We start from the raw sequence: 26826 nt of genomic DNA on the forward strand, positions 1-26826 counted from the left end.
CGTCTTGATGATCATCCTGGAAGACTTTTACAATCAGACAGCGACTACAACTACTACTAATGAATGTTACAAGACTGTTTCCTAGTCATCTAGATCTGAACATGAAGTCCAGAGTTCTAGTTACAATCACCTAATAGCACTTGGCTATCGTTTTAGAGCTTTCTTTTGCAACATGACTAATATTTGTCTTGACGTTTAGAATTAATGTTCATCTTTACATCATTTGCTCTTTTGTCCAAAACAGGAATAATACAACAATCTTTTTCTTTCCTTATGAATTTTATGGCCTCTGGAAATCAGCTTGAATTTCAATTTAAACTGTAAACAAAATAACAAACAATGATTTAGAGCATCTAAAAACTAAAAACAAGGAGGACATTCATTCATCCATTTTCTTAACCGCTTAGTCCAATTCAGGGTCGCAGGACAAGGACAATGCAAGGCATTTCATATTATAAAATGTATTAAATGGTGTAAGGCACGAGATTTTCACCATGACTTTAGTTTTTTATTTGCTGCAAATTCCCCATGGCTCCCATTTAGATGGGTAAAAAGGCTGATTATTCATGAACCACACATACTTCAGGAGCTCCATTTAATTATCAGGCTCCACTTTGTGGGTTTTTCTCTCTTGGGGGTTCATGAAAAAGGTTTTTCTTTTCTTTCCTTCTAACTTTTGGAAAGTGGGCTGCTGAAGATTTCAGGCTTGTGGTTTTGATGACGTATCCTTAAAAAAATGTTTAGGTCAGTCTCCATATTCCTCAGGACAACTATCCCTTGACCTTAATATCCCTGTTACAGGTGACATCTCCTGTGCTGACGTCTTTCACCAGTTTTCTGTCCTCGCATCTCTTCAGCCCGAGAAGTTGAGGAGAAGGAGCATACAGTTCAGCCGTTGCAAGAAGTCATGATAACTTTCACTTCATTGCTCATTTTTTGATTGTTTTGGAATCACAAGAAACATAGCTCCTGCAAAAGGTCAAATCATTACAGGCAGTTTTTAAAACGTTTTAATACAAATTGAAAAATGTTCTCAGCCTAGATTTACAAGGATTACTATATAGCACACTTTAGGATTATAATATTCAGCTTGTCAGGCCAAAATGTAGGTCTAATTTAAACACATCAACATTGCTGTTAATTTACTTGTCCTGACAGCCATTTTAGTAATGTCAATAAATTAAGAGATTTGTAAAAGAAACAACAAAAATGCTAATAAATAAATAAAAATAAAAATAAAAAAGGGTGGGGCTAAATGATCATTTGTGCCTCTATTTCTTTTCTTTCTTTCTTTTTTTTTTGCACAGAATGTTATGCCAATATATAATAAATAAACAAAATAAAGGTAAAAGTTTGTTTCTTCTGGTTTTATGGTTACTCTGTGATGAGTAAAATAAATCTGATATTTAAAAGTTTGTTTCTTCTGGTTTTATGGTTACTCTCTGTGATGAGTAAAATAAATCTGATATTTAAAAGTTTGTTTCTTCTGGTTTTATGCTTACTCTCTGTGATGAGTAAAATAAATCTGATATTTAAAATCGGTGCACATTAGATGTTTTTTTATTGTATTTGAAATATATCAATATAATACAAATATAACTGCAGTAATAACATAAAAATAAACAACTGAAAGTTAAATGATATTGTAGAATGTTTTTATTCAATATATTTCTATATTTGCAACAGCAAACTTCTGGGGGATAGGGGGGGTTAGCTGTGACAAATTGGCAAACGAAAGTTTGGTCAAATGTGATTTTTTTTTTGTCACCTAAGTAGTCACACTTATGTGATGGTGTGTGTTTTCTATAAAGTATTTAATCGGGAAGACATTTCATCGGCTGGCGACGGTAAGGAACTTTTCTGTATTCGTTGAAAAACAGATGAAGAAGAAGAAGAACCGGAAGTTTAGCTGTCGATCCGGTTCGCGATAGTTAAAGCTACGTTGGTGTCATCGTCTTATCGCTTCAAGGGTTTTGTCAACATAAACTATAATCCTATTTCGTGCCCAGACACGAACGTATTATTTCACAGGGGTCTCTGGAGAGGTACGTCTGCATTAAATGCCCTCAGATAGTTAAGAGGAAGAGATGTGGAATCGTATCACAGCTGTTCCTGCTAGCTGTTGCTAAAGCTAAGAAGCTAAACACAGTTAGCATTGGCCTGCGTTAGCCGCTAGCTAACAGTTAGCCTAGCATAGCGGGCGGATACTTTGATTCAAAATGCCACCAGCCTTCTTTAATGTCATCCTGTAGTTTAGATTTAGTCTGAAATGTCTGTTTAAAGTCAGTGATATAATAAAATGTCGATCATGAGCTTACTAATGTATCCATCCGCACAGGATGTCAGATTTAACATTAGCCTAGCTTACACCGGATTAGCCTCGGCTAAAGAAGTTATAAACTCCTGTTTATTACAAAGTGACATACTTCTTGTGCTTTTCATTGCATGACAACTCTTCCTCATTTAAAGTAAAATAGTCTAACAAGTTATCTGACAAAGGAAAGTACTTTTAGTTTCATAATATCACCGAGTGGATAAATACAGTGTTGTAATGCAAGTTGGTTGACTCGTAGCACCATGTTATATCAACACAATTGTGTTGTGCTGCATTACATAATCAATGTGAAATCATTCATAAGAATGATACCTAAAAATGAGCTACATTTAAATAAGCAGGACAAACTAGACAGTTAAGGCAATGATTGATGAGTAGTTTTAAAATTTGGACTTTTTATTAGCTATTTTTATTTTCAACATGACATTAGACTGTATTTTCTCTCCAATTTTACTAGGGCTGTGACAGTATGCTTTTGTCCCGATTCGATTCCGATTTTTTTGGGTGCCGATTCGATTTAAATTGCAATTCTCACAATTCTTCGATATTGCTGATTTTTGTAGCTTAAAAACAAAATAAATGTATGTGGTAAATGTATATATAAATGTATGACTTAAATAGAAATTCCATGTTTACGAAATAAGTTTAATTTTTCTTGATTTCAATGAGGAAAAAACAACACAGTAGCCAAACCATAATTCTGCTTCTATAAAGCCCATGAAGACAAGTAAAAAGATAAATAAAAACGATAAAAATGACCCAAAAATTATAAGGGATTATTTTTATTTATTTGGGGAAAAAAGTAGATTTTTTTTAAAACACAAAATTGAAGCAAAAAAATCCCAATTTTCGATTTTTCGGTTTGATTTTCCCACCCCTAATTTTACTGAAGATGAGTTTATTACTTTCATGTCTGAACTTTGAATCATCCTCCTGTAGCCAAGTTGGATTTGCTGGCAGAACACTCCTCAACCGCTTGGAACAAGTGATTCGCTTATAAACAAAGTCAGCAGATGGTTTCATTTTTGGAAAAACAAAACTCATTTAGACAGTTTAAAATGAAATACTGTTCAAGGAGAAACTAAGTTGCTAATAAGCAATTAATAGATGTTTTCCTTTTTTAAGTATGAAAATATTATAGACCGTTTTCTGTTACATGGTTTGTTCATCAAAGTAACCTCTTTTAATCCACACAACCTACTGTCATCTGTTTTATTTAGGAACAAGATCTGGGACAACCATTGCATCGCTTAATTTCTGTTGGTTTTTAGTTTTTCTTATTTTTTAAATGAACCAACCTGTACAAGGACTAACTTTACAGTGGCAATCAGTCTGTTGCTTTACACTTAAACCTTTCCATAAGCCAGTGAGATCTCACAAAATATGTTGTCGTTTTCCATTCCTATAGATGCATTGTGAGATCTTTACATCTTTGGAGGATATTTAGAAACACAACGTTCTAAATCAGGGATCCCCAACCCTGGTCCTCGAGGACCGGTGTCCTGCAGGTTTTCCTGCTAGAACACACCTGACTCAGACTTAACCAAGCTCTGCACATATCTGCTAAATACACATTGATTTGAATCAGGTGTGTTGCAGCAGGCTCACTTGGAAAACCTGCAGGACACCGGTCCTCGAGGACCAGGATTGGGGATCCCTGTTCAAAATAACGTCACTCACATGTAATCACAAGCTTTGTGTTTAACAGGATGTGACAGTGTAAATACATGTGTTGAAGTCATAAACAATACATATAACAAAAATATTTTGAGTTGAAATCTTCTCAATAATAGAATGATATGTTTTTCTTTTAATGCCTTTAGGGAATTTGACGTGATAATGGTGCAACAATAACGGTTACTAAAATAGATTTCTGTATTTCTGCCTCCTCAATCTCAGATGAACAGCGCCGGGAATAAGAGAGCTCCAACTACAGCCACTCAACGACTTAAGCAGGATTACCTCAGGATAAAGAAAGACCCGGTGCCTTATATCTGTGCTGAACCTCTACCCTCCAACATCCTAGAATGGTAAAATCTCCATCTTCACAAGTCATACTGCATGAGAAATATATTTGAAGAAACAGTAGACAAGTCAGTACTCTTAACTTTGACTGTAGTGTTTTGTTAGCATAGATAAGAAAGTGAAATCAATGGATTCTATAGCATAATCTATAGCAGGGGTGTCCATGAGAGATGCAATCATGGTTTTAGATGTCCCCCTGCTTCCAACACACCTGATTCTAATAAGTGGCTGATTTCAACAGGTTACTGTCATTCTGCCGAAGCATATCGCCTCATTTATCTGATTCACGTGTAATGCAGCAGGCCTCAAGGAATGACTTTGGACACACCAGGTCCGCTTAAATAGAAATGCCATGTTTACAAATAAGACTCTTGTTCATTATCCAACAGGAGCTGGAATATAAGTTTTTAACTAATTAAATTAACTTTTTTGTGGTTGGGGAGGGGTGGGGGGTGTTATACAGTGGGAATTTTGGACAGTCATACTATCAGTGTGTGTGTTTGTATGTGTTTATGTATATATATTATCCATATAATACCCAAGAAATTACATATCAGTAATCTTACAACTTGTACTACTACTACTACTACTAATATTATAATTGTAGTTGATATTATTGTACAACATATCAACAACATAGACAATATCAATAAATGTGTGTGCTATGATCAGAGTGTTGTTTATTTCAACACAAAACTTTAATCAAATCTATATAGCCATACATATTGGCTCTGTTATAGCCAATTCTGTTGTCAATAATAAGACTGTTTAGTAGCACACTATAATAATTTGGATGATTGATAGTAATATTTGTAGTAATGGCTGCTCCTGTTAAAAATATCTTAAAACAGCTTCACATTGGCTTTGCAATTACTCAATAAATAACCTACCCCCGCTCCTTTTTTCCTTATTTAACCTTCAGTTTTCTTTCTTCCTTTCCCCTCATCATATAAATCTTTTTGTGTTTATACTACTCAGAAGAAGTTAGGGATAATATACTTGTAGTATGACGTCAGAATGAATCTAAAATCCATTAGAAACGTTTAAATGCTTAGATACAACTTTTCAGTGTCCTTTTTTCATAACATGCTTTTCTTAACAAATTGATTAACTGCAATGAAAACCAAAAACATGTGCCTGAACCATAAGCGGACCACTAAATGTTCTGGTTCTATACCAGCTTAAATCTAATCAGTCCTCTTCATCCTGCTGTTCACATTTAGACATCGTCAGACCAAAGCGACGCCTAACTCATGACAAGTTAATGATAGATTATCCTTTTACGTCGCGGTTCACCCACCACTATTAAGTTTTGTTCCAGTAAGTTATTTGGTTATTAGTTGCATCACATTTAAGTTTCTTTCTAAGGATAATTTGTCTCTTTGTCCTGTGACTGTGTGACATGGAGTTATTGTACTCCTCCTATCCTGGCCTTATCACGCTTGTGAAATACTGTCAGAGATTATTTTAGTTCCTCAGCAAACCCAGATCAGAGTCAGATCAGATCCCAGAAAATACTGCCTACACATTCTGCTTTAGCCACACCCCCAGAAGAGGCTTTTTATAAAGGTATTTTCTATCTGAGAATGCAACTGTTAACCTATGTTGACTGGTCATAAGATAAGGGATTAAGATTTGACATGTTTTTTGTTTCCTCTCAGTCAGTGAACACATAAAAGTTTAGTGATGATAAAGCTTCACAAGAAAGATCTGAAAGGAAAAATTTGAGACAAGGGTCAGAATTGACAGGTTTTTGTAGGCAACAAGCCTGGAAACACATTTAGTCATGTTGGGACGTTTGCAGATGGGTCAAAAAGGAACTTTGTATCTGGCAACTGGATCAAAACTTCCAAATTTTACAGGGTTAAGATTGTTGCCACACATCCACACACATGTATGCAAACCATCAATTAAGCTGTTTTTCCAAATTTTGCAAATCCTCAACAGATGATGCTGTTTAAGTTGTGGCTCAGATCAGAAAACCTATCTCAGTCTTTTACTTTTAGATTGCAGAGAAACTTTTTGTTTTCTAAAACTACATACGTCATTTAATGGAAACGTTGTATTTAAACATCAGAATCTACCTGAAATTATTATGAAGAAAGAAAATTTAAGGAGATATAATATTAAAAGAATTTGTTGATCGTGATTGGAAGCAGTTGTTTGTCTTGTAAAATGACATTGATATGCAATCTAGTGGGTATAAAAACAATATTTATGCTATCATTCTGGAAAAGTTATAAAGAAACCCTTTTTTTTCTTTCTGTAGGCACTATGTTGTCAGAGGTCCTGAGAAAACGCCATATGAAGGTAAAACCTGAACCTCTTAACGTAATCATTAATGCAACGGGTTTTGCTCACAAGCAAGTTGAAACCTGATTACTCAGTTTTAATTTTGCCAGCCATTTCTGACTGACTCATGTTTTCTGCCAAAACTTTTTCCTTGCTTTTTATGTGCGCGTCATGCTGGTCTTGTTTTTTTTAGGAGGATATTATCATGGAAAACTCATATTTCCACGAGAATTTCCCTTTAAACCACCAAGTATCTACATGATAACACCAAATGGGAGATTTAAGTGTAACACGAGGTAATAAATAAGTTCATTATTGTTGAACCGAATGACCATTCAGGTTTTGAATTAAAAGAAAATGTCTGGGTTGCTTTTTGTTTGTCCACAGGTTATGTTTGTCCATCACAGACTTCCATCCAGACACATGGAACCCAGCTTGGTCCGTCTCCACAATCCTTACTGGTTTGCTCAGCTTCATGGTGGAGAAAGGACCAACCCTCGGAAGCATTGAGACGTCAGACTACACTGTGAGTTAAAAATAGATATAGATGAAGCATAATGGCACGAAGCTCCTGTGATCGTTTAGATATATTCTGCATGTTTTTTATTTTTCCAGAAAAGACAACTTTCAGCCCAAAGTCTGGCCTTCAACCTCAAAGACAAAGTGTTCTGTGAACTGTTTCCTGATGTAGTTGATGTAAGTAAGGCTCACAGGTAGCTTTTTTTTTTCTTTCTTTTTTGATTTCTGATTCTTGATTTTTGATATTGATTTCTTCCAGGAAATCAAGCAGAAACAGAAGATCCAGGAAGAGTTAAATGCCCGCACTCAGCCCCTCCCTTTACCTGATGTGGTGCCTGACGGTGACCCTCAACAAGCCCACTATGGCCTTCCAGCCTTAAATGGAGGACAGGCCCCAGTGGGGGGTGCCAACCCTGCCCCTGGCCTGCAGCAGGCCAATCGCAACCATGGACTTGTAGGTGGGGCTCTAGCCAATCTGTTTGTGATTGTTGGCTTCGCAGCATTTGCCTACACAGTCAAGTACGTTCTGAGGAGCATAGCCCAGGAGTGAGAAGAGCGGCTCTCCCCATACTTGGTGAGCCTCTTTATGGACAACAAACTTGACAAACACACTATGTGGGGGAGAGATGTTAAACCCCTCCTCAACCACCACTACCACCATGGACTTTGGAAAACAAAAACTCAAAGCCCACCCACCTGGGAGAGACTGTAAGCGGGAGGTGGGAGGGGAAGTGGATGGGAGTGGGAGTTTGGCCAGGGGGGTTGCAGGGGCTTTATTAAAATGGTTACGATCCACTTTGTGTTTCAGTGGTTTATATCAGTCCTAGAAAGAAACTTGGCTCATGGGTTGTATAAGAGTGTAGACTAATTCCTTCCCGGCAAGTCTCACCGCCAAGACGGTTATCCAGAAATCACCCGGGGTCTTTTTTTTTTTTTTTTTTTTTTTTTCTTTCTCTTTTTTGTCAGGTTACAAAGACAAGGTTTTTTTCTAAACGAGTGGAGAGACAAGCTCAACGGCCTTTTTGGCCGTTGCTAGGACAAAACAGCCAACCAAAAAAAGAAAAGCTGTATTATTTGCTCTTTAAGTCTGATGACAAAAACATTTAATGTTCATAACTTTTTTTTTTTTTTGCCTTTTTAAGAAGGTTTATTCTGACTGTTGTGCTTATTTCTGTAGTTGATCCAAACAGAACATCAAAAGGTGATCATAAGCCAATGATGAACCATCTATAAGCCTGTGTGTGACAGCAATGTTTCACCCTTCTCCTCTGTGTTTATTTGGACCAATGTTTCTGAATAAGTCTTCCACCTCGCACTTCAAAGTGTTGCAGTCCTTAACTCATTACATGTACAAGTAAAGCAACTCTTTCGTTGGAAGTTATTGCAAGTTATTAGAATCTGATCTTGGAGCAGAACTTGTTAAGGTACAGTTTAGCCTGAGCAGCTAAACTCGTGAATATCAGTCTAGGATATGTGCAGTGGCATGCCTTACTCTGGTTTCTGGTAAGGAATTTGTTGGAAGGTTGGACAAAGCATAGAGATTCTTTTCAGAGGTAATGGGGGGGGGGGGGGGGGGGGCATTCTGGTCCAGCAGCACCATTCTGGTCCAGTTTCTTAGACATAATCCACAAGCTTGAAACCTGAACAGATCATACAGTTTCACTTCTGCAGAAAATTTCTGTTGAAAAATGTCTGATTCCTGAAACACAAGTTCTTTTAAAGCAGAGTTTTCAGAGTATGGAATTAAACAGCAGCTGTATACGTGTTCCACGTTGTCACGTTTCACGAGGATTATGACAACATCACCTGCTAATCATGTAATAGCTGGTTTCATTTTGTGGGTGGTATGATCACCAAGCTGTATTAATGTGGGTCAAACAAGAAAGCTTTTTTTTTTTTTTTTCTCCAAGGAAAGATCTTTTCATAAGCCAACAAAACCAGTCATGCTTACCGGAGACAGAGATGGCACTCCCTGATATCTGAAAGACCTTTTCACTCTGAAACATTCATGGCATGTCTGTCACAATTAAGAATAGATCAGTAATTTTATGTTATTTAAACACAGGCTAAAAGTCAGAAAAAGCTGCTGAGCAACAATGAATAAAAGGAAGACATGTGGATTGAATTATGTTGTCAGAGATTAGAATTGACACAACGTGGCAGAAACATGAGCTACACTTGCTTTTTATTACCTTTTTTCTTTCTTTTTTTGGGCTCATAACTAATGACGGTGCATTATGGACTGATTAGATTAATGAAACACATCTCTTTAATCTCTGATTAAAGTGTTTTAATATCTGTAAATGGATTTTATGAATTAAACTGAGGTGTTAAAGCTCATGATGGAGCTGTTGACTCCTTGGTTACAGTCTGATAAAGGTCCAGAAGTCCCCTCCAGTCAACCCATGAGCCAAGCATTGTCTGCACTGCAGGAACATGAGACCAGAACTTTTTTTTTTTTTTTTTTTTTTTAAATTTGGGTTGGCTGACCAGTATAACACCAGTCTGTTTAGGTCCAAATAAAGACACATGAAGAGAACCAATATTTTTATTTCTGTATACTATGTTTTCTTTTTCATAATATGTTTTTTTTTTTTTTCTTTTCGTTCTCCCTATTTATAGAAGCGGCCAGCTGGTCTAGTGTTTGCTAAGCAGGGCAGTAAGTCAAACACAGGCAATGGCCTCAGCTCACATAATTGCTGATAATTTACTATTGTGCATTGCATTTAGTAAAGATGGTTCTACTTTGTGTCTCATGTTTGAGCAGAGATATGATCTGAAAGCTGAAGATTCTCCTGTCTGTCGCTTTTCATTTCTTGGCACCATCTAAAAAAGGATCTAAAAACAAAAAGGCAAACTGATAATGGGAGTGCGTTTGTGTAGTGATACAGCAAATGCAGAAATTTCCATGCTTCAGTTAATCTTGTGTGAAATGTTTTCATAGTAAATGCAAATAAATCACCCTGTTTGGCAGGGCATTTAATAAGACCCTATTTGAATGTGCTTTTTTTTTGACAGTCACCACTCACCATGATCAAGTTATGCTGGAAAACAGACCAGAAGTCTTTTTTTTTTTTCTGAAAACAGAATTTGAATATTACAGAGCTGCTTTTATCAGGTGTTTCAGGAAGTTATTCCAAACTGCTTATATGGCATTCCACTGAAGCTTGTTTACCTGAGGCTAGTGCTTCCTTGGAATCCTGGCACATGGGACAGGCTGTGCAGGCAGAGCTATAAGAGGAGGGAGGCAGAGGCAAGAGTCACAGTCAACTTCATTCAGTTCAGCAAAGGTGTCTCAACGCTGCATTAAGTGAGTATTTTCATAGATTGGTAGTGATACTGTAGTGGTTTTGAGTGTTGGAAATATACCTTTAAATCAGCTTTATCCTCACTTTAATGTCATTTCTTTTGTGTGTGTGAATGTTTTACCAGCAATCTTTTTAACTCAGTTTTTTGCATCCTATTGCTTTGCAGGCATTTTTTTTTTGTGAGGTAATCTTCTGATCAAGACTTAGACAAAGTCACCATGTTGACAGATGAAGAGCCAGTGTGCCCTGTGTGCTGTTACATGTACTCACGCAGGCACCGGATTCCACGCACTCTTCATTGCAATCACACTTTTTGTGCTCCTTGCATGTTGAAAATGTCTAAGATTAACGGTAACATCTACACCGTCTCCTGTCCTTTGTGCCGCTGGATCACCTGCACCCCAGACAATCTGACCCTGTCTGGGGCCCTCTGGATCAACACGGAGATATGGGATCAAATTTCAGATGAAAATGAGAGAAATGATTCAGATTGGAAAAAACCAGAGAAGTCAAAGAAGAGCTCAGCACCGTAAGTCCATCCTGCTCCCTAGCTTTTCTTACTAGCATATTTATTCATCTGTTAAAGAATAGTTTGGATTTATTTCTGAATGTGTCATGTTCTAATGAAAGCATCTCCTTCTGTTTATTTCTGTAGCTCCCATTCAAGACAGTGTGGTCTCAAGTTAATGGCCCGAAGATTCCTAAAGGATCTTTTTGGAGTTCCATCACATCGTTAACTACTGATGGCGTTACACCAGAGGAAAAAATCCTGCAGCACATCTGTTCGTCATCATATTTGGACTGATAAATATGTGAAAGCCGTACATGATTCTGTCATGTACGGAAACACAAATGGTGTGACTGCGTGTGTCTCCTGAGAATGGATGAACGGCCTGAACTTCATGCTTTCGAGTTTTGAATGTATTACTTGTTTGGACTGGACCTGACTGCAGCTCCAGAAGGACACCTTGTAGATTCATATCTGTATAACATATCTGTCATGCATGTTACTGTTAAGTTTTATTTTTAATATAACAATTAAATGTCATGAAAATTTAATCAAAATTTAAATCTATGTAAAATAGTCTTAAATTGTGAAAATTTAGTATTTAGTAATCCATCTGTTATACATGATATAATTTGTTCCAACCAGGTTATTGAAGTTATTTATGTTTATTTTAGTTGGGCTGCTAAGATCTGTTTTTCATTTTTTGATTGTCTCTATTTCACATTTTGTATAATAAAGATGAAGAATTCAAGTATTCTAAGCTGCATGAAATTTATTTATTACAGCAGTGAGAGTCTTATTCATGAAGTATAACCATGTTTGGGGCATTTTTGTAGGCAGAGTCTTGTTGAAGTGATTTAGGTTTGCAGCAGTGGAATTAACATCTTTTGAAAGGATCCTTCATTGGTGTTTGACTGGGGGAAAATAAATAAACAGACACTTTGTATAAGTTTTTTGCACAACTTTAGCTTAAAGGAAGATATTACAGATCAAATGCAAACTTCACACAGTTGTGCACTCTGTGTGTAAAAGACAAACAATGACTTAATATGTAAGTCCTTTCTGTTTTGAAGAATAACTAAAATATGACCAAATTAAGTTATAAAATATATTCTGTAAAACAAAAGTTTTTTATTCTTTTGACTGGTTTGAACTCTTGTTTTTTTTTTTATAATCTTGCTGCTAATAAGACACTTTATCTCAACCAATACCTTTCATAAAGCTGTGAACACAAAGATGTACAACAAAGACTGATCAAATATTGTGTGTTGAGAAGGAGACGACAGTAGCATCTGAACAAACCACAAGACCTATTACACTAAAGGACAGAAGGGTCGTCCAGAAAGTCAGCTCAAAGTTGAGGTGTTTAGTCATGATGCACTGCACCAGGTTTAGTAAAAGAAAAAAAAAAAAAATCTAACTCAGAATATAAACACACCTCATACCAACTGATGAGGAAATAGAGGTGCAAAGATATGGGCTTGTTTTGCAGGACTTGGGCTTCTCACAGTCGTTGATTTCAGCGCAAGCCTTTCTGCAAACCAGTCAAACTGTTGGACAGATAGCCTAACATTTAAGTTTGACTTAATCAGGACGATGAAACTGCTAGATAATCCCAGTCACATCAATCAATCTACATCAGAAATGCTGGGAAATTAAAGACTTTTACCAGATGGAAAAACATGGAACAATTGCACAAAACTCAATCAACCTTTATAAAGAAGAGAGGGCTAAAATTCCCCATAACAACTGATTTATTACAATTTTCTTAACTATGACATTATCTTTAAATTATGTCATTTTAACTTAAATTCACAGGAAATATGAGAGCGATTGTGTTTTTAGTTGTCATTTCTGCTTGTTGATGCTACATGTTTATCATGAGTCACAGCTGTGACGATCCTGGTTCTGCTCTCATGAACTACCCTGTTTATTTATTTTTTTTAGCTTAAAGCCGTGAGTCAGCCATCACAACCCTGTCCATTCAGCTTCTATAAAGAGCTGTTTAAACAACTGAGGAGTATATGGTTTAACCTCTGCCTGGGAATTTTAATGTTAAGTTAGTCACAGGAAACTCCATAAAAGAAACGTGAGCTCACAGCATATTGCATGCATAAAATGACAGAAGTAAACAAAACTTTTGACCTTCATAAAGTCTCATTTTATGACACAGTTCTCTAGAATTTCTTTAATGCAGCAAGCACCATGCCATCAAGTTTAGTTTACATCACGTGTTTTATATTAATTCTCTCTACGACAGGTCTGCAAATGATCTTATCAGTCTTATCGTCTCCTTTATCTGCTCCTTCAAAGACTTCAGGAGAGGCTGGGCATTGAATGCAGTTCCTCTGAAAAACACTCATAAACTAACTTCCGTTGATTAATGACGGGAATACGTTTATTAGTACACAAGACAAATAGGCTGATAATAAATCAGAAGGGCTAATGTTCACTTTACACTGCTTATTGTATTTCTTCTGGTCTGGTGTATTTTTTTTCACGAGTTTACGAGCATGAAAAACAGGAGACACCAGCGCAGATCTGAATACTGACAGGTTTTTTGCTTATTACTAGTTTAGCTTTTAATTGACATTTTTTCTTATTTCATACACTTTTTTAATATTATATAATGTATTACCTAATTTTATGGCAAACCATACGTACTTCATGCATTTATATAATCACTGTTTAATTCTATTGTTCTTTTTGTTTTTCAGAATTATATTTTGATTTAGTTTTGTCTTTATAGCGCCAGTGTTTTCCCACATGGAGAGGTTCTATGTTGGGGGCTACACATTTGGTCTGTGGGGTTGTTGTTGCTTGGGGCTCTGCACTGCAGCCTAATGTCTGTGGAACGCCAGGACTTCTTGTGACTGTGTCTCTGGTGGACATTCTTGGGGCGGCTCCTGATGTGGATAGAGGTATTGTTTCCTCACAGCCGTGTCAAGCCAGATGCAGAGATAGAAACCTGAAATAAATTTGATTTTGGTACTAAGCGTTAGGGGAGGGGTGTAGCTGCATGTGAAACTGCTTTAGGTTGTCAAGCACTTTAAAATGCAACTGTACAAAAAGTGCTTTATAAGTAAAGTTGATTACATTTTTTTCTTTTTTTTACAGTAAAATCATTCAAATACGCTGGACTTTCTTCAGCTTGATACTCAGACTATTAAACACAAAACAGAGGGGGGGAAAAAAAAGACAACGCACTGTGAGATTGTGGTTATTTTATTGGAAACAGTGACAGTGAATAATTTGAGCTCAAATCTTTTTCCCTGAATTAGTTCTACCAAAAACAGCCCCTTAACTATGCTATGTTAAGATGAAATACAGTTAAATATTCAGACATTACAATACAAAACTGATAGGGGAAAAAAAAAACAGCTGGGGAAGGATTTACTTTAAAAAAAAAAAAAAAAAGTCCAGAAATAATCCAGAGATTTACCCCCACCTCTTTTAAAAACAAAGATGGGAAGCAGAAAAGCTGCAGGTCTGGTCTGAACACAGTATCTGCAGTTTTCCACACAAGGAATTTGCAGTTCAATCTACAAGACAAAAAACAAACACCTTTTTGGCAGGAAAGACACTGTATGCTTGAGACACAAAAGGATATTTATCATCACACATTGGATAACTGAGTATTTCTAAAAGTATGAATACACTTGTATTCATTAGTCTTTGTGCAGCATAGTGGGTAGTTTATTACAGCTTCTTAGCAAGCATTTCCTAAGAGTCCCAAAAAAAAAAAAAAAAAAGACTGGCCATGAATCAATCTGAACAATAACAGGTCCTACACAGTCGGGATTCACACATATTTATATATAAAGAATATTTTGCGCTCAAAGTTAAAGTGGATTTTTTTTTTTTTTTTACCCCCCAACAATTTAAAAGCTTTTCACATCATTCCTCAGGAAGGTGATCACACTCTGAACTTCATAAATACATTCAGCCACCAGGTATGTAGTTTCATTCTATTGCATACGGACATGATCTAGCCTGCCTACACACACAGTTACTACATAAACACACTACCACAATGTGTACTTAAATTAACATATCCACAGTTTTCACCACACCTTCTCATCTTCACAGACCTTCCTCTTCTTACTTCACAATGACAAAACATAATTTAAATACAGTAAAAAGACATGAGTAAACAGACATGGTTAAGTTACAGTCAATATGTTCACTAAAACAAAGGGCCTCGGTGGATTAGTGTGGAACATTTGAAACAAGGCTCATGAAAAACTAAGGACCATGAGCTCAACCGACCTTTCTAGTCAGCCTCTAAAAAAAGTTCACCTAAAATGTAGTCAACGCTCGTGTCAGGAGGATAATCTCTCATCACACAAATTCTCAAGGTGAAAAAGGGGCAAGATACAGATTACACGGTGCCTGAACTGGACTGAATAGGTTGAGAATAAAATGCGAATCATTAAAGATGCTTTTAAAAGGGAAAATAAAATGATATATAATACCAAAAGACATGTCAAAAAACACTAAAATTGGCCAAAAGAGCAAATAAATGAGCCAGAAGTGAAATGCTGTCTTGGAATTAAAAGCAGCAAACGAGTAAGTGGCCAAGATTTTTTCTTTTTTCTACAGTTTAAATGTCTCTTTGTGATGTACGTGAGCAGAGAAGTAGATAAGTTTTCTTCTTTGCTTTATTGTGAGATTCTCTACAAGTAGGGGTACTGAGTGAGGCGCCTGGGGCTCAGCTGATAGGCACTGTAAGCCTCAGCCCGGGGCGTCACGCTAACATAGGGAGAACCAGCAGCAAACTGATGCTGGTAGGCTACAGGGAGACCGTGCAGCAGGCTACTAACAGAATCTTTGCGACTGGCCAAGTCTCTCCTGGAGGATGAGGAAGATGAGGTGTATGTGGCTGCATAGGCAGAGGGGGAATGTCCGTGGCTATTGTGGCCGCGGCCTAGCAGCTGCTCCATAGCCTGAGAAGCTGAGGAGAGGGCAGTGGAGGCTGGGTAGGTGTAGAGGCTGGTAGCAGCAGCTGAGCCCGATCCCAGGGCGGACATTTCAGGGAAGTTGTAGTGCGGTGCAGAGACTGTCGGAGGGAAAGTCTGCTGACGACGCAAAGATGAGTCGCTGTGGGAAGCCCCAAAACGCTCCTGAGACGAAGAAACTACAGACTGCACCTAAAGGAAACAAATCGTATCACATGAAGTAATAATGTTTTCTAAATGCATATATTTTACCATCTATTGTCTTTTAGTCAACATGAAAATAACCTACACAAAGTCTGATCTTAGTTTTTATATTATCCTCATTTATCTATGATGAAAAGCAGTTTTAAAGTTTAAAATCACACCAGGCTCAATAGGCCAGGAGACATAGTCCTCAACATACATCATCCTGCAACTTTTAGATGTAACCCTTGTCCAGCAGACCAGAATCAAACACCTCAGAGTTACAGAGGCCTCGTAACGAGCTGTTTATATGACTCAGGAGTGTTGGATAAGTGCTGCATCTAAAAGTTGCAGGATGATATATCTTGAGGAACAAACTTGGGCGCCCCCAATGTACATGAATCTCAAAATTCATTTACAGACTTCATCTGCTATTACACCCTTTGTCCAGCAGAGTGCACTTTGGATTCAACAGAGCACATTTCTCTCTTTAAACCATTTTTAAAAAAGGACAAAGTACAAAAGTCACATCACATACTGATCTTTGAGAGCTTCTCCCCCCCCCCCCCCCCCCAATCAAGACATAACATGTTTTTCCAGTCCATTTTTGTTTCCGTAGTGCTTCTGAGACACACACATAGCTCTTGCAAATTGTGTTTTTAATATGCTTTGAACTTTGTTGAACTTTATTATTGCTGACATTATAATCACATGGCATCCTGCCCGCTATGACTGGTGAGAAGTTCAAAGCAATGCGATGTGGCATGTAAGAGGGTTGGACATTGTGGTGAAGATGCTGACAAGTTTGAAAGCTTTCCATCAGGGGAAATATGTGAAACTAATATGTCAGAGAGTTACTTTCAGTCTCACCTGGCTGAGGTTCAAGGGGTGTGACTGGCTCGGGATCACACCATGCCGATCCATGCTCTCCCCTGAACTGCAGGGTTGTCTGTTTGATGCTCTTTTCGGCTTCATGTAGTTCACTGCAGGTTGAAGGTAGTAAATCATTATTGACTCCTGCTGCTTTCACACTAAAAATAAAAAATTCACTGTAAATAAAAACAGGAGGTGCAGCAGCGGAAGCGCAACTCACCAGTCTCTACTCGGCCATGTGAAACGGTCCCTCTTTCGGCTGCTTGGGGTTTGATTGAAGGTGCCACCACGGCGAGAGACTTAGCCTGCCGTGACGACATGGTGCTTGCTGGGTTAAGTGCTCGGGGTAGAGGAGTAAGAGGACTGGCCGTAGAGGAATCCGAATCGTGCACGGTTACGCAGCTGATAACATTAGTGCGCTCAGTGCGGCTAAGTCCAACACTGTAAAAGGAGAAAAGTTTTATTTGCCATTCTCATCAAAAGAAAAGAAAAAGAATAAAACAAAAGTGCGTGGATTCCTTATTAAAATAACTGAGAAGCTCAGTTTTCACCTTGCTGGATGGAACTTGCGCTCATCCTCGGTGTCTGTGTCGCTGTGAATAGTGATGATGCTGACCGCTGGGCTGGGCGTGTCAGAGATGATGATTGGTTGAGACAACATGATGGTGGAAGTGGGTGGGGTCACACCATTACTGCTAAGCAAGGATGAAGTAGATAAACCCCTAGAATCAGAAAGAAATGCATGTTTCCCATCCTGGTTATCAATAAAAAAAAACTAAATATAAAAAGAGTTCCCATGTCCTGAGCCACACGGAAGCCTGATAAAAAACAGGAACAGGAACGAACCTGTTTCTGTTCTCCCCGCGTCTGGCTTTCACCTTCTTCCTCTCCTGCTGCGTCCTTGCTTGGGTCATATTCCTGTGGGGGTGACATTTTAAATAAATCAGCCATTCTAGGTGATCAGTATCAATCTGGAGCAACTATAAACCAGAATACATCTTTAAACACTTTATTTGTAGAATGCAGAGGTGGTAATTCCTGGTCCAGAGAGTAAAAGTCCTGTCTGGCAGCTGTTCCGACCAGTCACCAAACGAGCTGAATTTAACGAGCAGAGTTTATTTGCCAGGTAAACAAGCCTGAAAAAAACTGTTCTAAATGTACAAGTAGACCCAAAAAACATGGCAGGACTTTTACTTTCTGGACCAGGAATTGCCATCTCTGGTAGAATGAGGAAAAAAAGTGACTGAAGACTTAAATACTCCAGCTGGTCACATTTAAGAAACAAACGTCTGCATGAATGTGTCTTGGCTGCTGTAGTGATGGATCGACCCACCGCCAGCTGTGTCCCTGCTGCATGGCGGTATCAGAGCGGATCGCTTCTAGAGGTGATCCGGTGACATTTGACTGGTGCGCAGCACTGTGGACCGCCACTCCAGGGACCTGCTGCCATGATGATGGGATGAGAATTTGTTGGGTACCAGCGGGCCAGGCCTGCTGAGGAAAGGCGACAGACAGGTGCACTTCAGTACAGACAATACAAAGAATTAGTCATGAATGAATGAATCAACACAAACTGTCTGATTGCTGGATTGCTAGACAAAGTAAGCCATGCCAAGCAATAAATCCAAAAGACTGAATACCAAGAGACAAGCCAATGGCCAATATCCTCTACAGGCAAAAGCACAGAGCTAGACAGGCGAGCAACCTTTCCCAAGCCATTCCTTTATCCTAGCATTCCCCTGCAACAAATCCACGAAATGATACCATGCAAAGCACGAACAATGTAGCACTGTAAACAGAGCAGGTATAAAGACAAAAATACAAAGAACCATGGTGCCTGTTAGAGAAGAAACAGGTTAGTTTTAGATCCCCGATGCCAAACTGACTGCTGACAATATGTCTTGGGAAAAGGCATGCCGCACGTTCTGAGGCTGAAACAGAAGATGTGTGTGAGAGTCAGGCAAGCTGTCGAGGATGGCTTTTAGTAGTTTTCTTTAGCTGCAACCCCCTCAGCTGAAACAAAGGGAGGACAGGACAAGAGAAGCTGCAAGCAAAGCACAGACCAACTCGGCAACACATGCGCTCCATGCCCTGAGCACACCTATGGGGAAAAACTTGGGAATGAATGTGTCAATGGTGTGTGGAGACAGTGTCCTTTGAAGCGGAAAAATATGAAAAGTTTGTTAACCTTGACCTAATGTCATAAGGAGGCAGATCAAAAGGTAATGTTAGACCAAAAAGATGGATTTAATTGATCTAAAATCCATGATTCAGACAACCATGATAAATTTGGATGTGAAAATGTGGAAATATGATGCGTAAAAAACAAAAAGACAAAACCTATACAGTTACGGAAGAGAAACTTGCAGACAAATGAAAAGAAAATAAAAAGCAAAGAAGAGGAGAGAGAGATGGCGCTGTTAGTGGTAGAGGGAGTGTGCATGTCTTTCTTCCGGAGAAGTCATTGATGCTTTACCAGCACTGTGGCTGTGTGCTCCAGAAGGGTGGGCCGACCCACCCCAGTGCCCAGCCCAAGGGGCAGAGAATACTGGGGGGCTATGCCTGCTGGGGGTGGGTGCAAAGTGGCCACCATCAGGGGTGTGCAGGAACCCTGGAGGGAGGAGGGAGGATAGGAAGGGCAATGTTTAGATATGACTGCTAGTAATGCCTTTCAAGGCTGATGAAGATAAAAAGGGAAAGCATAGAAAACCAGCTGCATACAGAAAACACTGGTCAGCTGGACACCGGACCCCTGGTGTGTACAGCAATGACCTCTCAAAAAAAACCAAAAACAATTAACTAGCATTTAGACTGGAGGTGTTTCTTGTGCTTCACATCTAGCCTCTATTCCACATAAAGGACCCCAAATGAGAGCCCTTACTGAGATCCAACGCTTTTGGATGCAAATCCAAAACTAGATGAAATCAGTAGAAACACAAGTAATACAAAATGATAAATAGGTCTAAATAAATCTAACATATTAAAAAAAATTGCCTGGGAAAAAAACAACAAAAAAAAAAAACACCTTCTCCACCCATCTCCCAAGCCAAGCTCCAAGAGTTTGCTTTACCACCAAAAAAAAAACCCCAGAAGATTTGCACTGGACAACTTTCATCACTACTCCTCCATCGACACTTGACTCAGCCGCAGTTTTTGTGTGGGGTGGGTTAAAGTTCAGGGGAGTGGACTGGGAAAAGGATTTATTGGGAAAAGGGACCCTTCATCTGACCTACATGTGCCTGACAACGTCATATGCATTGATCCATTGAAGCACGTTGCAGGCTGGTCTGCGGTGGGTTGAAATGATTTTGGGACAAACAGGCCGAGTTGCAGGAGAGTGGACCTGACTTGGGAGACGGAGGAAACACTAAGAGGTCAGGCAGACAGACACCTGTGCACCCTGGGAGACACAGCTCTGTAGCTCCAAGGAAATTGAGAGTGACAGCTCGAGTCAAAAGGCCAAGGATTACCCGCCGCACACTGCCAATGATGGACGGAGCAGGCAAGCCTGGATGTGATATAACCAGCATCACGTAAGTTTTATGGCAAGCCCGATGTCAAGGCTCAATACTGGTGCTTCAAGCATTTATTCAATGCCTGGTACATGCAGAGTTAATCATGTCAAAAGAAAAATAGTTTATACTTCGGTAGTAACTTTGTGGAAGCACTTTAGTCATTTCCCACATAAAAAAGCAAATAGTCAAAAAAAAATTTTTTTTTTTGCTACGCTAATTTGATGGAGTTTGGGTTATTTGAAGAATAATAGTAGAACATAAAGTGATAAAGTGTCAATCAAAAGTTTGAACCACCTATTCAATCAAATTTAATGGGTCCGTGCCTCAACGTTTGACTGGCACAAAGTGCACAATGTCAAACAAAAATCTTATAAAAATATTTGCAAAACAAAAAACTTCTCTCAGACATACATTTCTCTCCTGGTATGAGGTTGGTTAAAGCTGCATCTCAATGGATCAACTTCATGTTAGGAGCTGCACAAACTTATTCTCACACACTTTTAGACTCTTCAAATTGCATCCATCTACATAGACTGTGTGCAGACAGTGTTAGATCTCTTCCAAATAGACAAATGTTGCTTGAATTGTCTCTGTTAGAAAACATTATGATGCACAACGTGCATCTATGACACACAACCAGAGAAGTGCACATAAAACAGCTGAAAAACTCCAAACCACACTCCAGTATCAGTCCGTATCTTTTGTGTACCTGAAGCGTGCATGCTTTGGACTACAAAAGACTGCAACAAGCTTTTATTTACAGCTCTTTGACACAAGTTATGTAAATTTCTAATACGTGATTCCATATTGATATCTAAAATCTAAGAACATATGCAAACCTCACTAATGCTTACCTGTGTCAGCATACTTGGCTGAATCTGCAGAGACTGAGCAGACTGGTTCTGAGGTACAATGGGTACAGAGTTCTCCACCCTTACAGGGAAACTGGAACTCTTAGTAGACGATTGTAGCCCTGGAAAACATTGCCACAATAATAAACCTTACAAACTGACGAAATGACAACAACAAAAGTAACATTAACGATTTAACATTAATATTAAATATCTTAATGTTTTGATTAAAAATACCATGACCTGCTTTCTTGCCGATAGCTACTTGATTTAAATTAAAATGAAGTCAAAGAATTTTTACAAACATGCTCATCTGAAGTCATTTAAATCTGAGCACATCTGTTATCAGTACCTTGAATAGTAGAGGGTGGACAGACAATAAGGGTCTGCTGGAAGGGTTCTGTCTGGCTACACAGCCCAGCAGGACGGGTTGGAAGAGGTACGCTCTGGTGAGCCAGTCCGGGAATGTTGATGGTCGCCTGCTGGTAGAGAGCTGGCTGGTAGTTCAGCAAAGGCACCGCACCTCCTGCAGAAGGCACCTGTTGAGATTAACACAGATTAACATATTATAGGTCAATCTAAACACCAACCAAAAAATAAATGTTTATTAATGTGTGTCTGACTTTTCTTGTTATTGCAGGCACGTGCATCAGGTTAGTTCCTCATACATTGCATTTGTTCACTGTAAATAACATCAAACCACAACCGAGTCTTACCTGGTTATGCTGGTTGAGTTGGCTACTGAAAGTAACTGTGAGGTTGCCTGACGCAGTGCCTGGGACTGCATTGGTGGAATACAGGGACTTGCCACTGTCATAAGAGCTCCGATGTTTGCAGATCTCCATATTCTGGAAGCACGACTTCACACTGCAGAAGATTTATTGATTACATTTACATAACAATCACCCATAATAAAGAACACTTCTACCTTAATACACACTTACTGGGAACTGTGGGGATAGTCCATCAAGTGGCTCATTGTGACAAAGGGATGACCTAAAGTTTTTGTAGGTGTGATCCTTTTGTCTGCGTCCAGACGAAGCATTCGCTTTAAAAGGTCTATGAATTCCCGTCTATCGGCTTTCTCTGCAAGCATGTCTGTCCCCTCCAAATGAGAAGATAGGTTGACCTACAATCCACAAGACAACAATAATCATCAAGCAACATTTCAACAACGAATACTTAATTAGGTTTGTCTGTGCTCTTATTGTCTTTTACCTGCATCATGTCATCCAGACAGTTAAAAATGTATTTCCTAGCTTCCTTTGATTTGATGCCCATCTCCATTTCATGCTCTGCTGGAGTCTGGAGAAAAATAAAAAACAGAATAGATATACATATGTGCTTATCTTTTGTAATAAAGTTTTTCAGACCTAAGTATTATATGAACTATATTTGAAAATAATAAACAGTAAAAATGGTCCTGTATAGTTATATATAGCATGTTTGTCGGTATTCACTGAGTGTTCGTTTACAATTTCATTGACAAGCACATATTTTTTAGGATCCAACATGATATGTAAACCTTAAGTCTCCAGAGTGGGTAGCTAGAGTCAGGGCCTCGATTAAAGAAGCGGCTGGTCTTTGTGCCGGCGCTTAGCAGGTACTCAGCAGGCAGGCCTTGAGTCTGAGAAATGTAACGGATCTAGACAGACCAAAGAAACATTTATGTTGCAAAGTCAAGATAGTAACGTTCAGCAGGGCTCTGGTGTCTCTTGGCCTATATCTGATTTGCTCAATTTAGCAATCTTCAAGCATTTGAAATGCTGATAGTTGTGCTCACCTGGTCGTACTCAGAAGCTCCAGGGTAGAGAGGCCAACCTAGAAACAGCTCTGCAATCACACAGCCTAAAGACCACATGTCAATGGCTTCACAAAAAGGCAGGCCCAAAATAATCTCTGGAGCCCTGGACGGCAAACGAGAGAAAACAAGTAATGACAAAATTAAACGTCAAAGTCTTCATATTTTATGGCAATTTAATCCTCTCCTCTGCAAGATTAAGATTTAATGTGCATTTACATAAAATACATACCTGTAGTAGCGAGACTGTAAATAGGTTGAGCACACTGCTTTGGACACATGACTTGCTGAGCCAAAGTCAATAACCTTCACCCTATAAGGCTGTTTAAGAGGGTCAACCAGCATGATGTTTTCAGGTTTTAAGTCCGCATGAATCAATCCCAGGCTCTTGAGTTTCATCAGTGCAGTGGCCACCTAAGGATACAATCCAAAAAATATTAATCCAGCTGAAATACCAAGATGGAAAACAAGAATGAGTAAATGATTTGCTAACCTGCTGCAGGATGGGTCTGATGTGCCGTAAGGGGAGCGGGCTGAATTTGCTGTGCTTCAGAAAGTCATACAGATTCTGCTCTAGCATCTCAAACACCAAGCACGTATGCCCTTTGTGCTGGAAGCATTCGTACGAGCGCACAAAGTTATACTCATCTGCATTCTCGGCACTCAGTCGGTTTAGGATTCCCACCTTTAAGACAAAACAAAACTCAGATTAGTGGCAAGAAACAATAGTTTGATTATATTTCATGTTAGAACAATAAAAATTCAATATAGCTTATGTGAGGTACAATATCATTTATGTAAACAGCAAAACAAAAAGTTGATATCCTTGCTATTTAGTGTTGTGCTTAAATGCCTGCAAATCCAGATGGACACAATTCTCTAGAAAAATTAGACACAAACTGACTATTTTACTGCTGATCTCACCATGCTTTTAGGATCAGAACTTAGTTTATTTCACATCAAATTATCTTCATTAACTTCTGGAGTTCAACCCATTAGACATATTTTGGATTGAAATACTTGCACATTAACATTAATAAATATTTCTTTACCTCAATTTGACCCTGACGGGCATATGAAGGGTGATTTTTCAGAATCTTAATTGCTACAATTTCATTGGTGCCCCTCTTCCAACACTTGGCCACTTGTCCAAACGTGCCCCTTCCTAGGAACTCCAGCACTTCGTAGCTGCAGGACACGGAGCAGAGAATCTCATGCTGCACAAGCTGATAATCTCCCTCCCCGTTGGAGCTGCTGCTCTTGGTGGTTGGAGCCGAGTGAGGAATAGATTGGCCTGTGCCCCCTCCTCCACCACCAACTGTGCGGTTGGAGTAGGTTGCTGCAGGAGCCGAGAGCTCTTCTAATATCTGAACACTGCCGCATCCGCTTCCTTCACTGGTCTCCTCAACCTTTCTCTTTTGCCCATGCCTGTGTGCTCTTGTCTCAGAGGACGTGTCGTGATTGTAAGAGGACGATGTTGCCTGCTCAGCGACGCGTCGACTGGATCCACGAGGAAGACTACCTGTACTGTCTGCCGCACGTATAACCACTTGACCTCTAGAGCCAGCTGCTGCTGTAGGAAAGACAAGGGATGGTGCAAAAGGCGGTACAGCCATGGCTGGGGTAAATGCGTATGCCGACTGGCCTGCTATAGTACTATAGGCATCAGTGGTGGATACGTCCCAAACATTAGGCTCCACCTTGAGCTTTTTGACACGGCAGAAGGCACTGGAGGAGATTGAAGGGGGAGAGAAGACTTGCAGCTGCGAACTCATTGCTGTAATGAAAATGAGAACATTTAGATAAATAGAAAATAATAATTAACACAAATTAAAAAGGAAACAGTCTCAAAATATCTAATAAAAACATTAACAGAAAATAACACACTGATCATCAAACATTATGAAACCACTGACTAGTAATGCTAATCAAACTCACCATTTTGTTACAATATTATAACAAAATGGAGATCAAATTTTTACATTACTGATGCTACTTTGACACATCTAGGACTCCCCAGAAGTAATTTCCAACAGCAGTACCTCAGTCGAATAACAGAAAATAAAGCCCAAACTGTTAGAATTTCAGCTAACCTTCCCAGATCCCAATCATGTCAACAAATACTCATATTACCATTCCGTACTCATAATTCAAAACATGGTTACATTAATGCATTGCAAAAAAATAGATATTAAAAGACAAAGTCAGCATAATTCAATACACTAGTTACAATACACAAGCATGTCAGTCATTAAAATAATGAATATTTCTAGAAGAGCTGTTGTAAAACCTGAATTTGGTTTACATAGTGCAAAGTGTAACATACAGAAATATAGTCATGCATGCTCTGTAATCCAAGTCCAAGAAAGATTTTCAGCTATACAAATGTTACAAATGTTTAAAATAAATCCCCTTTGCGAAATTTAAACTTGATGTAAAGAGTCATTAATGTTTCATACACTGGAGGTAAATAACATGCGAAATACAATGACACACAAAGGGCCCCTTGTTTGTTAAATTAGCTGACAGAATTTAGTTATTAGCTGCAGTATGTGACATGTATGGTATGGTATGCATACAAAAGGCATGTCAAACATTATTTAAAGAAATATTGAAGACACCTCTAAAAACAAAAATTAGCATAAAACTGTATGTCATGTATTTTCATATTACAACACTACTTGAACTGAAAATGAGGTAATGCTATACTAAATCAATCAGATTGTATTAACATCATTGAATGTGCCTCAAACTACAGTTTTATTTGTCTAAGTTTCGACACCAAGACAAGTACAGTCTGGATAGCTATTAAGCAACTATTTCGTAAACATTTTTTTTTAGACTTATGACCATTTTATGGCTTAGATTTATATAATTATCTGTCATTTTTTTAGTCAACGACAAAAATCTGTCGAGCTACGGACATGATTAAGCTGCATTTAAACGAAAAATATGTAAAAAGAAATGAATACTTAACCCGCTAATGCTAACACATTTAACTTTCCAAGAATATGGCGTCAAATAATGTTCGTCTAACTAGACAAATGTAGTTTGAGTACACACAAATTCACAATTTACAACATAAAAGACATAATCATTTGTAACATACCAGATATGACGCTACCACAGCTTCGGATCACAGCTTGAGCCACGGTTTAAATCCCACTGCTGTCTGCTCGACGAGTTATCGGATTAGCCTCCGCTAGCTAACGTTTCACGCTAGCTAGGCCTGCATTGTTTCTTCAGTCGCTCTTCAACGTTAAAATACCAAGTTCCCAAGGGAAAAATCGCGAAGGTCTCATTGTATTGCTAAATTAAACTATGTATTTATAAAATATGTACATCTGAAAATTAAAACATGATTAGTTTGTTTCTAAAACCGTCCAGATTGGAAGCAGTGAAAAACACTTTTTCTCCGGAACGCACCACGTCCTTGTGTCAGCTGCGAAGTTTACGTCATTTCCGGTAGCTGCTGCAAACGTGTGTGGACTTGGGTACTTCTTTTACTGTAAACAAAATGGACTGACTTTCATACATACACAGCTAAAACCTGACTTAAATGGTGTTAGCAGGAGAGATCATATTTCACCAGTTTTAGCCTCTCTACACTGGCTCCCTGTTAAATCCAGGATAAAGTTTAAAATTCTTCTCCTCACAT

General features: G+C 38.6%; 3 protein-coding genes across 5 annotated transcripts in view; 2 read left to right on the top strand and 1 right to left on the bottom strand.

Moving 5' to 3' along the window:
- The window catches only part of LOC306757662 (arf-GAP with coiled-coil, ANK repeat and PH domain-containing protein 3-like), a gene marked incomplete at both ends in the record, with an annotated part of 62443 nt that extends 61573 nt beyond the window's left edge, over positions 1–870 (top strand). Inside the window, one exon of the mRNA XM_079242784.1 lies at positions 802–870. Coding sequence (XP_079098910.1) covers positions 802–870 — 69 coding nt within the window. The remainder of the gene's footprint in view (positions 1–801) is intronic.
- Positions 871–1918: 1048 nt separating this feature from the next.
- Positions 1919–7824, top strand: ube2j2 (ubiquitin-conjugating enzyme E2, J2). Its single transcript, XM_079241955.1, has 7 exons — positions 1919–2045; positions 4235–4365; positions 6630–6670; positions 6846–6948; positions 7040–7178; positions 7268–7348; positions 7431–7824. The coding sequence occupies exons 2-7, from the start codon at positions 4235–4237 to the stop codon at positions 7719–7721; spliced, it is 786 nt and encodes a 261-aa protein (XP_079098081.1). The 5' UTR covers positions 1919–2045; the 3' UTR covers positions 7722–7824.
- A 6460-nt stretch (positions 7825–14284) lies between these two features.
- On the bottom strand, positions 14285–26507 carry hipk1b (homeodomain interacting protein kinase 1b). Of its 3 annotated transcripts, none has more exons than XM_079242275.1 (18): positions 26278–26507; positions 24221–24945; positions 23662–23853; positions 23401–23582; positions 23151–23274; positions 22893–23012; positions 22586–22672; positions 22312–22496; positions 22084–22234; positions 21720–21906; positions 21371–21489; positions 19478–19612; positions 18335–18492; positions 17848–17919; positions 17553–17723; positions 17222–17442; positions 16999–17111; positions 14285–16137 (listed from the first exon to the last, which is right to left on the bottom strand). In XM_079242275.1, exons 2-18 carry the CDS (start codon positions 24941–24943, stop codon positions 15664–15666), a joined length of 3414 nt encoding a protein of 1137 aa, XP_079098401.1. In that variant the 5' UTR covers positions 24944–24945; positions 26278–26507; the 3' UTR covers positions 14285–15663. The 3 variants fall into 3 exon arrangements, with proteins under 3 accessions (XP_079098401.1, XP_079098400.1, XP_079098402.1); XM_079242274.1 differs by having other exon boundaries at positions 18335–18495; XM_079242276.1 differs by lacking the exon at positions 19478–19612 and having other exon boundaries at positions 18335–18495.
- Between the last annotated feature and the right edge of the window lie 319 nt (positions 26508–26826).

The sequence above is a fragment of the Telmatherina bonti genome (assembly GCF_933228915.1).
Source record: "Telmatherina bonti genome assembly, chromosome: 6".
NCBI lineage: Eukaryota > Metazoa > Chordata > Actinopteri > Atheriniformes > Telmatherinidae > Telmatherina > Telmatherina bonti.

Excerpts from the sequence above, each read along its gene's own strand:
- hipk1b (XM_079242274.1), bottom strand. The coding sequence starts at position 24,943 with ATGAGTTCGCAGCTGCAAGTCTTCTCTCCCCCTTCAATCTCCTCCAGT. Across the intron at positions 23,013-23,150 it reads GAGCTTCTGAGTACGACCAG|ATCCGTTACATTTCTCAGAC; the intron begins GTGAGCACAACT and ends TGGTCTGTCTAG. Across the intron at positions 22,673-22,892 it reads ACCCACTCTGGAGACTTAAG|ACTCCAGCAGAGCATGAAAT; the intron begins GTTTACATATCA and ends ATTTTTCTCCAG.
- ube2j2 (XM_079241955.1), top strand. The coding sequence starts at position 4,235 with ATGAACAGCGCCGGGAATAAGAGAGCTCCAACTACAGCCACTCAACGA. Across the intron at positions 4,366-6,629 it reads CCCTCCAACATCCTAGAATG|GCACTATGTTGTCAGAGGTC; the intron begins GTAAAATCTCCA and ends TTCTTTCTGTAG. Across the intron at positions 7,179-7,267 it reads TTGAGACGTCAGACTACACT|AAAAGACAACTTTCAGCCCA; the intron begins GTGAGTTAAAAA and ends TTATTTTTCCAG.